Here is a 12,420-nt window from a genome sequence, read left to right on the forward strand (position 1 = left end):
ACTGAAGCAAAAGCATACTGTACTTAAATTAGAGATGTGCGTGGACCCCTGTTTTGGTTTTGGTTTCGGATCTGGATTCATCTTCGCGTATTGGTTTTAGTGTTTTGGTCAGTGATTACAATTATTCCACAGTATATAGTCATAGCTCTGACAATGTCTTTTTTTTTGTAAAGCCTGGACCATGGAATACTGCCAAAGCCCCTATTGTTTAACTAATCTGCTAAGTATCTATTGCTGGCCATAGTTTATCATTGTAGTTCTTGTACATCTCCAATTAGAAAACCTGCCGTGATCATGTTGGATGTAAATATGATTATTGTACATATAGTGAAGGTAACTTTATAAAGTAAATATGATTATTTCTCAATTTTAAAGCATAACTACTTTTATTAGATCTCATCCTTAATCAATCATAGACCCAGAATTTTCCACTATTCTTATAGTATATGTAGTGGGCATGTGTGATTAATGGGGGTTCCACTATAGACGGAGTTATCCTTCAAGTGTTTCTATTTTGATGATTCCGTTTGTCATTTAGTGAACATCAAATTAAATAATAAGATACAAATACAAAAATTGCTTTGGCTTCAGAATTAAGGTTATGTGTATGAAATATTTAGGTTTTAGCACATCGTGGAGGACACTGGACATTACTTCAGAATGCTAGTCGAGTACTTTGGAACCTTGTCCTTGAGTTACAGTTAATTACAAAACAATTTGAAGCCACAGAAGGATTGTTTCCTATAACAAGAGATCTTCTGAACAAGGAAATATGGATGCCATTGTATTTTGCAGCAGATATGATTCTCGACATGATAGTCGCCCTCCAAAATACTGGATCTGTGCAGGTATTTTTGTAACTTTTTTCTTTTGCTTGTAACCAAAGAAATTGTATTGTAAAAAAAAAAAGGAAACTATTCATTAATTGGGTTAATTTGAGCCATTCCTTTGTGTGAAATTGAAATTCAAGACCCTAAGCCAAATGTTCTTGGATTCCAATTTCACATGAAGATTTGTATATATGTCACTATGTCAAAATAACTTTGGGAAAATTTTAGTTCACAATATGCAATAGTAGCAAAACTATGGCCTTCAAAGTGGAGGTGGGTGCAACTGTCACCGACTCCACAGTGCACAATCAGCAGGTGGGGACGATCGTCAAAATCGGTCCACTTGACGTGGAATGACCCAATAACTTTGTTAAATTATTTAATTCCTCGTTGAGTCTGATGTGTATCATTTATCCTTTTGCATCACAGATATCTTCTGGTAATGTTTCTCAACACACACAGGGGGTTATTCAATTACAGTACAAGTGTAACTATAGTAGACTGATCTCAGCTTCTAAATTAAACAAAATATATAAATTTGGGAGCAAAAAAATTAACAAATTGATTAGTTGATGATCACCTTTACAATTAGCAGCTTCTACACCGCAATGCTGATAATTGCTTTATCATGAGTATGCATTTAATTAAAAGTATTAGATACCTTTAAGAAGAGCGCTTATTCAGACTGTGTAAAAAATTAATATAAATCCTTTAGTAGTAAAATATACAATCATAAATACAATCCCTAAATTACAGTATAGTCAGATCCATAGTATAGATAGTGATAGTATAGATATACCTGATATTACCTGATACCTGATATTATATATAATTTATATATAGTGTCTCAAAGTAGAGTAATTGTTCCGGATGTACCAAGCAATTATATCCAATGTTGCACTTCTTTCAAATGAAAGGACAATTGCAGGATTAGTTTTCATTCCATAACACCATGTGGAGTTACCGGAGTAGTAATTTATTCCCAAAACACCAGATGAAACGTCAGGTGATGGCACTTTTATACACACACAATCATCCCTCTGAAGAAACCACCGCTAAGGAGGCCACAGAAACGCGTTAGAGGTCCAGTGTGCAAGCCCTCTACTCCCAGGTGAGAGGAGAACACCCTGTTTTAATTTGCACCAGTCACCTTTAAGCCAGAATTCACCTTTTCTTAAAGGTATCTAGTACTTTTAATTAAATGTATGCTCTTTGTTTCCACCTCTATAGTCTCTGAGTAAAAATCAACCTCTGAGACATATTCCGACAGCATTCCCAGGTAATTGAATTGGACCCATGGGGCCATTTATATTTCCCTAGGTGTTGCCCTTAAAAGTATGATAGAATTTGGATGGGGTCCTTATACATTGCCCTGAACTCTCTCTGATCTGAGCATTTCTTGTGTAGTACTTAAAGAATAAACAAAACCTTCTTTATTAGACTTAGTTTATGTACATAGATGATTCTCCGTCAAGACCTCTGCACTGTGCGTCTATCTGACTCAGTAACTTTGCAGACATATGTGGAAACTTATTGGGGAGAAAGACGTTATTGCGGCTAATTGGATATGGCCCTTAGTTTATTATATTTAAAACACAAGGAGGATCATGTGTGTAAATTGTAAGTTTGGCAAATAATAATGAAGTCGTACCACAGATAGTCGAAGTAAAATGTTACTTTTTGTCCAGTCAGTTAAAAATGTCCTTACAGCAGAGCGAATAAGAGGAATAAGGCTGTTGGCAAGTTTCTTGCTGCACATTATTCAATACTGTCTCCAAGAAACTCTGGATAGCCAGAAGGCATTACTATTTCCCAAGCTCATTTCCTATTTTCCTTCTGTTTATTATTATTAGGTACTATAAAAGCTTCCTTACTAGTGTTTGTTTCCATGGACACTTTGTGTCTTTTGTATATGGGATCTTATGATCTGTGTTCATATGAACAGAACTCATCTCACATTTGTTTACATAGTCACCGAAGAAACCAACCTTTAGAGCAGGGATGGGGAACCTCAGGCCTGGGGGCTGTATAAGGCCCACGGAATAATTTGGTTTGGCCCTCTGAGCTTTTTTCTGCAAGCCTTGTCTGGCTAGCAGGGTGCCTAGAATGGCACCCTGCAGCCAGATTCTATGCAGCAGTGCCGCCTGGAGTTTCCTTAGGACGCTTCAGACGGTCACACTGCTGCCCTTACAGCTCCCCGGAGCATCCTTAGGATGCTCCAGGCATTGCTTTAATCACCGGCGATTGTGGCCCCGTCCTGTGTGACACACGGATGGGGTGTGGCCTGCACCAGGCCCGCGAAAAATGTTATATATATATATCAAAATGACCCACGGCAGAAAAATGGTTCCCCACCCCTGCTTTAGTCATGTGCCTACTCTCTCACTAGAACTTGTGACTATACTGCCTTGTACATACTATTTGTGAGGCATTAGCCGTGATAACCGCTTTTCCGCAAAAACAGCTTTTTGTGCGAATTTGTACTTATCGCGACTTTTCCCGGGTATGAATTCTCCCTCTTTGCTGGGAAAAGTTTTCACCACTTCCTGAGTAGGTGAAAAGTTGTATAAAACCCCTATTTTTAACTAAAAATGTCAGGACTTGGTTCAGAACTACTAGGACACCCCCCTTAATGACTAATCAGGCAAAACAAAGTTTTTAATTAACTTAATTTGGCCACTAATTACATATTTGTTTTTCACCCCAAAAATTATGTGTGCAAATTATAATAAATGCATCAGGCTGCAATTTTGTGAATATAATTGTATGAGTATGATCAAGGTCGCACATTGAGGCGTACTCTAAATCGGACCTAAAGTTGTATCATATTCTTTCACATGTATTTACAATGGACTTAGCAGTGCTTTGGAGGATATATAAATCTGTTGAAACACTTCAATTGCATGTCTCCCAATATTATGAAAAATTTAAATCGCCTCACAGAAGTTTGGCCTTGGCATACTTTGGGCATATCCACGCCCTCAGTGGGCATGCTTAGTACTAAGTAGTAGGCTATCCCCAAAGCCCCTCATCTGCTCCTACAATACCCTTGTTTTGTCACATGCACTGGAGGCATCTGCCTCTATTGCGTGTGGCACCAGGCATACCTCCCATCTTTCCGTGAGTCAGAGCACATATGTCATAGGACCTTAAGGGCCGTATTCAATTTGAGGCGTTAAGTCCGGATTCGCGGTAATTTACCGCCGATGACGTCATTATCGCCTGTTTTAGTTTTCCTCCATATTCAATTTTAAAGACTTTCCGCCTAGGCGTTAAGTGAATGCAATGTAATAGGCGGTAAAGTATCGCCTATGAATGACAGGCGTTAAAAAGTGCAGAATTGGGGTTTTGGGGTGCAATGTTTCGGGAACCCCCATGCAGCCTTCAGACAGTCCCCCAAAGGTAATCTGTGTCAAAAAAATTCTTTAAAAAAATTAAGGACACCCCAAAAATGTACTTTGAAAAAGGGGGCGAAAAAAAAAAAAGTTGGGGTACAAATGTAAAAAATAGCGAACTTGACTCTGGGGGGGGGTTCCCAAGTATGCCCCAAGTGTTTTTTTGATTGCAAGTGTTTGCGGCAGGTGGGTTTTTCACAATTTTTTAAGTCACTTTAGCAACTTTAAAATATGCTGAACCCCATTTTCAAGTACCCCAAATTTGATGGCCATAGTTGTTTTGCCCTAAAAAAACTTCTAAATGCTCTTCTGCATCACCTTATTCAAAGCCGCATTTATGCACCTGCCACGGCTATTTGAAACCCCGACTTCCTTCAGTAGTTAAAAATGAGGGTACCCATAGTGATCCCCCATGTCTGCACATCTTTAGGGGGGTCCCTCGAATATTTCCCAAAAATTCCCGTTCTGTTAAACCTGTAAAAAAAAGTAGTAAAAATTTACAAAAAAAATACATAAGGTCCCCCCCCCCCAAAAGCCAAACCAGCCCCAGGCTTGCCAGCCAGTGGTGGTTTCTAAAAATATGGGGAACAAAATTGTAGGGTTCCACCGTATTTTAGAAACCAACACCAGGCTGCAGGGACTAGTGCTGGTTTTAAGTATAGGGGGCAAAAAAGATGTGGGGTACTCCCTATATTTAAGACCAGCACTAGACCCAACCGACCGGGGTGTAATGCCACAGCCCGGAGACCCAATCACCGGGGCTCCAGGTCCAAAGCATTAGCACCCCAAATCGGTCAGTGCAAGCCGGTGATCTCGGGGGAGTCGGGGACCCCCCAAAGAAGGGCCCCCCCACCTCCCGAGCACCACAGGCTTACGCTGAAGCCTGGGACTCTTCCCCATACCCCTGGCTTGGTGGGTATGGAGGTAATGGGGGGGCCAAATAATGTTAAACTATTGTGTTTTACAGTGGAACTACAAGTGCCAGCATGCCTGCCATTTTGCACTTGTGGAACAAGTGCCAGCAGACATGCAGCACCTGTAACTTCACTGTAAAATAAATAGTTAAAAAAAGACAAAACACACACACCGTGACAGTATAACTTTATAACACACACCTACCCATTCACACATACTTACCTATACCAGATGAATCTGTCCCCTTCTCCAGTAGATCCTTAAAACATGGCACTGCAAAGAAGAATTCATACTCATCTATATCCTGGCGCTGGTCTCCGCAGCACCCCCGGGACTTGGCAAAACAACAAAATGAGTATACACAACCCACGCACTAGCTATCAGTATGTGTGTTGCCACACATACTGATAGCTCCCGAATGGCAGCTGCCGGGACTGAACGGGGCTTTGCAGTCCCATCAGCCAATCAGCGGCCGCGCTGACTGTAGTACGGCCGCTGATTGGCTTCGGCAACTGACAGTTCCCACGTGGTGTGACTCGTCCACGTGGGAACTGTCAGTTGCTGGAGCCAATCAGCGGCCGCTCTACAGTCAGCGCGGCCGCTGATTGGCTCTCGGGACTGCCAGCTCCGTGCATTTTCCGGCAGCTGGCACTTGTTGTTCCACAAGTGCAAAATGGCAGGCAAACACAATAGTTTTACATTATTTGACCCCCCCATTACCTCCATACCCACCAAGCCAGGGGTATGGGGAAGAGCCCCAGGCTTCAGCGCAAGCCTGTGGTGCTCGGGAGGGGGGAGACCCTTCTTTGGGGGGTCCCCAACTCCCCCGAGATCACCAGCTTGCGCTGACCGATTTGGGATACTAATGCTTTGCACCTGGAGCCCCGGTGATTGGGTCTCCGGGCTGTGGCATTACACCCTGGTCGGTTGGGTCTGGTGCTGGTCTTAAATATAGGGGGTACCCCACGTCTTTTTTGCACCCTATATTTAAAACCAGCACTAGTCTCTGAAGCCTGGTGTTGGTTTCTAAAATACGGTGAACCCTACACTTTTTGTTCCCCATATTTTTAGAAACCACCACTGGCTGGCAAGCCTGGGGCTGGTTTGGCTTTTGGGGGGGAAGACCTTATGTCATTTTTTTTGTAAATTTTTACTACTTTTTTTTACAGGTTAAACAAAATGGAAATTTGCGGGAAATATTCTAGGGACCCCCCTAAACATGTGCAGACATGGGGGATCACTATGGGTACCCCCATTTTTAACTACTGAAAGAAGTCGGGGTTTCAAATATCCGTGGCAGGTGCACTTTTGCAGAATTTTAAAAAAATGCGTTTTGGGACTTAAAAATATGCTAGTACCCATTTTCATGTACCCCAAATTTGATGGGACCATTTTTCAAAACGAAAAAAATAAGCTAAATGCTCTTCTGCATCACTTCTTCAAAGTCGGGAAAAAAAACACCTGCCACGGCTATTTAAAAACCCGACTTTCTTTTGCAGCCAAAAATGGGGGTACCCATAGTGATCCCCCATGTCTGGACATCTTTAGGGGGGTCCTAGGATTATTTTCCGAAAATTCCAGTTTTTCTACCGCCGATCCAAGTATTGCGGGTCCCATTTTCGCCTACTTTCAAATTGAATACGGGGATACACGGACACGCGCGCGATACTTTAACGCCTGGAAAACAGGCGAAGGCAGCGTTAAGTCCAGGCCGCGTTAAATTAACGCGGCTCGGCTCAAATTGAATACGGGCCTATGTCTTCACCAATCCTCTATCTTAACTAATGCTTAAGGCTTTATAGCCAGAAGTGTAAAAACCTGAAAATACAGTTTTACATAGTTATTTTGGTCACAAATGGTATGTGCTAATAACTATACTTGTAATTAGACTTTTTTACTTAGGTTGTTCTTTTGATGTTACAATTTTCAAAATTGCATAATAGCAACGCTTTAAAGTCTTTGTTGGCCTCTGAATATTACCAACTGTTTTTATTCTTTCATTTTTAAAAGGTTTAGAATAATTGATCTAAGAAAATCCTTATTGATGTTACCAATGCAGTTTTACATGATGATGAAAGGTCTGCTTTAATGGCAGTAGGTTTTCAATCACGTTTGCATTTACAATACAGAACTATAGCTATATTATTGCAGCAACACAATGCATACTGTAATAATACTTGCTAAATCTGATTTTGCATTTGTATTAGTTCTCTGAGAAGTTAAAGTATGCAATTTTAACCCTTAGGTTATCGATGAGGATGAAAAGTTTAGTTTCCCGAGCTGCATGGGTGGCATTGCTGATGAGGAGGGCGGATCTAATCTGACTTTTGAATATCCCTTTGATGATGTCACTGTAATTGATATTCGCTGGATAAGGGATCTGGTTCTTAAAGCCATAGAGGTTTTAAACAATATGAGAAGATGGGAAGCCTTGGTACATGTAGCAGTTCAGTTCAATTTACTCTCTCAGTAAGTATTATTGTCTTAGAAATAATCTTATGAACATTTTTCACGTACTGAAAAATGGGGAAAAAGAAATTCCAGAAAATACATTTGCAGTGCATTATAAAGTATTCATATCTAGATATTAGACATTTTTGTCTTGTAGCGACACAGGGCCTAATTCAGACACGCTCACGAGCGCTGAGTGCTCGCAAGCGGGTCGATGTTGGCCAAGTGCGCATGCGCACGACGGAGGCGGCTCCGTCGTGCGCATGCGCGAGACCCGAATAATGATGGCCAAGCCGTCATTATGGGTCTCGCACCAAAGGGGGCGTGCTGTCGATGGTGATTGACAGCACGCCTTCTTTGGTGGGCATGCTGTCACAGGGGCGTGGCTGCTCAGACGGAGGCGTTCCCATGGGAACGCCTACCGTCTGGGGCTGGCCCCACTGACATCACTAGTGATGTCAGTGGGAGTGCTTTTGGCTCTGATAGAACCAAAAGCACTCCAGGGCTTGCGGCAACGAGACCCCACCGCAAGGGTTTCGTCGCAAGCCTGATGGTCGCGATGGTCTTGACCATCGCGACCATCATTTTGGCCGCTCGCTATAGCTGTGGGTCACCCAGAAGGCCGCTCTTAAATTCAGAGGGATGGTCCTGATTCAGAGCGAGCACTCTGTCAGAGCGTCTGGCTCTGAATCAGGGCCACAGTTTGTAGTTCTAGTTTCAGATAGGAAGACAAGTTGCAGAAAAACAAAATCACTGGGGGGCAGATGTTGGATTAAGAATTATTTTACAGATGTGCATCAAGCCATGATTTGTGCAAGATTGGAATTTATTTATGCACCCAATAGTTTTATACGATATAATTTATATTTATTCTAATTACAGTGAGAGATTTACTGAGCAAGTGACTCCAGTATTGGTGCATGCACAGAGGATGCTGGCTGGCAGAATATTTAAAACAGAAGGTTCTGAGACATATTTCATTGGAGCTACAGAGGAAAGTGACAGAAAGGTTAGTTACTTGCTACTATTTATTGCATATTTTAGTTCAAGTATAAAAATGTTCCCCAGTTTATAAGGTTTGGGAACAGGATCTCGGCGGTCGATATGCCGGTGGTTATAATACTGACAGCGGCATCACGACAGTCAGAATTCCGACGCCCAAAGGTAAGTGGCCTAACCCCTAACCCACCTTTCCCGCAACCTAACCCTAACCCCCCCGCAGCCTAACCCTAATCTTCCCCTCCCACAGCCTAACATTAACCCTCCCCCCAAAGCCTATCCCTGACCCTCGCCCTAGTGCCTAACCCCTAACTTTAAACCTAACCCTCCCCTTAAGCTAGCTACACACTGTCAGATTTGTTTGATCGGACGAGGAATGGGGCGATTTTTCGGAGAATTGATTGGTGTTACACATTATGCAATTTTTCCATAGAAACTAGCGATTTTTCATCACACCACACTGATTTTGCATATGTCCACCCACAAGGAGAATGACATAATGACAGGAGAACATAGGAAATATGGGCAGATTATTGAAAATGCACACTCACTGCTTGAAATCAGGAATTTGAGGCCGACATGCAGAGCCGTAACTAGACTCTTTGGTGCTCTGTGCCATAGAGAGCATTGGTGCCCCCCCCATTTTTTGAATAGGGACATAAGATAGTGCACATGAAAAGGGTCATGACCTCATGGGGAAGGGCCAGGTAAGAGATAAAGGAAGCCAGGAGATGCTGGGGATCAAAGCAGAGGAAGCTACAAGTGAGAATGATAATAAACAGGAAAATTGACAGATCAAAACAGCGCCCCCTGCCCTGCGGTGCCCTGTGCCATGGCACAGGTCACACTGCCCTAGTTACGGCCCTGCCAAAATGTTCGTTCTTGACCAACAGATCAGATAACGGAAAGAATGCGTTTGTGGATGTTTTCTTACCATTTTATTGGTGAAACGCTGAAATGATCGTTCATACACACTATACAATAAATCAGGCCAATTACCCTATTATTCGCAAATCGGCCTAATAATTGTATAGTATGTATGTAACTTAACCCTAATACTTACCGTTGGGATTTTGATGCCGGCATCCCATTTATTGAAGTGATGCACATATTTGTGCAGATGTAGATGTTTGTATGTATTATTTGATCCCAATTCCTTAATCAATGAATTTGATTTTTAGAAAAATTTATTTTTTATTTATATTTGCTGACTTTTTTTTTCTGTTACAGAATTACAGTGCTGGAACATGTTGTGTTAGCAATCTGTGTAAATGCATTAATGATGCTCTGTTCTGTAACATAATGCAATGCTGAAATAATATGCTTACAGATGAATGAGAGGGAAGCAATCGGGATGCCGACTGCCTATATACCGGCAGCCGGCTACCCGAGGGTGAAATGCCAGGCATCTAGGTGTAGACGCCCGCATTTCCCCGACGCCGGGAAACCGGCGCCCGGCATCACGATCGTAGTGATGCCGGGCGCCGAGAGCAGACAGCCGCGGTGGGGGGGAGGGTTAGGTTTAGGGCTCCCGGGGGGGACTTAGGGTTAGGCACCCCCCCGGGAGGGTTAGGGTTAGGCTAGGGGGAGGGAGGGTTAGGGTTAGGCACCCCCGGGGGGGACTTAGGGTTAGGCACCCCCCCGGGGGACTTAGGTTTAGGTAGCGGGGAAGGGGGTGGTTAGGGTTAGGCACTTAGAGGGGGGATTAGGGTTAGGCACTTGGGGGAGAAGTTAGGGTTAGGCACCCCTGAGGAGGGTTAGGGTTAGGAGGGTAGGTTAGGTTAGTGGATACTTACCTATCCACGATCGGGATTTCCAGCGCTGTCGGGCTTCCGCTGCGTCGCACTCTGCTCCTGTCGGGCTGCCGCTGATGGGAATCAAACCGCCGGCCATGGGTATGGGTATTTCATACCCATTCCGAATGAGAGATTGCATTTAACCTTGTATATTTCCTATTTGTTTTGGTACTAAAAAAAGGAAACATTTTCTACTACACTTTTCTGTTTAATTAATTATGTTTAGCAGAACATATAGATTATTGACACATATAGATTATAGGTTATTGAGCACAATCTTACTCCTCTGCATATTTACATTTAATAAAATTAGCTTTATTGTCTATTTATTATTGAGTTATAATGATGGCACAAAATGGCCATAAGAATTGTTAGAATGTTTCTGAAATTAAATAACTATCCACTGCAATACACAAGAAAAAATGTATGTTGACTAAACAACTAAATATCTTAAACATATACAGTATATTGACACCACAGTACTACAACTTAGTAGCTTGCACAGTCTAAAGAATTGTTAGGTCGGTAAAGTAAAGCCTTGTGCCGATTGTTAAGGCTGTGAGACTGGTAGAATGTTTAAAAGTCTTGACTAATAACAATACATTTTTGAACAACCACTAAACCTAAAAACAAGTTGATGCAATGTGGAAAGTTGCCTTGGGACCCTTACAGTTATATACATACAGATATATACATTGTAAATGTTCACATCAAAATATGTATAGCCTTGGCGCTTCAAAACAGAATACAACAAAAAATCTAATAAACTCGTATTAATAAATATATTTATTTATTTAATACTGGTGATCCCTTCAGCTGCGGTAATGATGGTTGCAAACCAGTGACATATAGGAAAAGAAAAAGATTACTGCGCTTAAGGAGAAACCCAGAAAACTGAAGAATGAATAATAGATATCTCATCAACACTTACACAGTATATTGGTGTTATTTTGAGTATTTCAAATAGATGCCTTATGTAGTAAGAAATACAATTTTTAATAAAGGTGATATAAAAACAGTGATTTCTTAATATAACAGTAATTCTCTTTAAACTGCTCAACATGAATTAATCACAAATCAGAGGCAGCTGTTGGAAGACTCTCTGTATATGATGTGGAACAATGTTTCTTTTTCTGTTTATATAGAAACAGTGTTTCTCTTATTGCATATGAACATAGCACATCTCAAACATAGCCACTGTTATCTTTTTAGAAAAATGATTAAATACTTCCATATAGCCGCGTCTGGCTAAATGGAAAACAACAGTAAAAATATATATATATTTTGTGATTAAAAATTGTACTTTTTTAATAAAGAGTTTTTTTATTATTATTTACCCTTAACAGTAATCTGGGTACCATGAAGCTTCTTTCATATCCATGCAATTAGTTGGTATAGAGCCCTTAGATAGTATTAAGATAATTACTTAGTGTTAGATTATGTAATCACTGTTTTTATATCACCTTTATTAAAAGATTTTATTTCTTACTACATAAGGCATCTATTTGAAATACTCAAAATGACACCAATATACTGTGCAAGTGTTGATGAGATATCTATTATTCATTCTTCAGTTTTCTGGGTTTCTCCTTAATCGCGGTAATCTTTTTCTTTTCCGTAAATGTTCACATACCCTTACATGATATTAGACACTATAGGTAACTTTACTTAATTTATTGTCACGTTATCAGTTGTTGATAGACTGGCTGCAAGGACTTTTACAGTATCTTGCAAAGGTATTTACACCCCTTGGCTTTTTATCTTTTTTGTTACATTACAACTTGTAATTTTTTTATCTGAATTTTATGTGATGGATCTGCACAAAATAGTCTGATTTGGTGAAGTGAAATGTGAAAAATATATATAAAAAAGAATCTTTATAAATAAAATTCTGAAAATTGGCGTGTGCATATGTAATCACCCCCTTTGTTATGAAGCCCCTCAAAAGTTCTGGTGCAACCAATTACCTTCAGAACTCACATAATTAGTGAAATGAAGTCCACCTGTGTGAAATCTAAGTGTCACATGATCTGT

The 12,420-nt window shown here is 41.0% G+C and overlaps 1 protein-coding gene across 1 annotated transcript in view; it reads left to right on the top strand.

Moving 5' to 3' along the window:
* The window catches only part of CFAP54 (cilia and flagella associated protein 54), a 399,494-nt gene that overhangs the window by 205,181 nt on the left and 181,893 nt on the right, over positions 1-12,420 (top strand). The window contains exons 37-39 of the mRNA XM_088453676.1: positions 621-848; positions 7,386-7,609; positions 8,474-8,600. Of these exons, the coding sequence (XP_088309802.1) occupies positions 621-848; positions 7,386-7,609; positions 8,474-8,600 (579 nt within the window). The remainder of the gene's footprint in view (positions 1-620; positions 849-7,385; positions 7,610-8,473; positions 8,601-12,420) is intronic.

This window comes from Taudactylus pleione, unplaced genomic scaffold, assembly GCF_031769625.1.
Source record: "Taudactylus pleione unplaced genomic scaffold, aTauple2 ptg000040l, whole genome shotgun sequence".
In the NCBI taxonomy this organism is placed as follows: domain Eukaryota; kingdom Metazoa; phylum Chordata; class Amphibia; order Anura; family Myobatrachidae; genus Taudactylus; species Taudactylus pleione.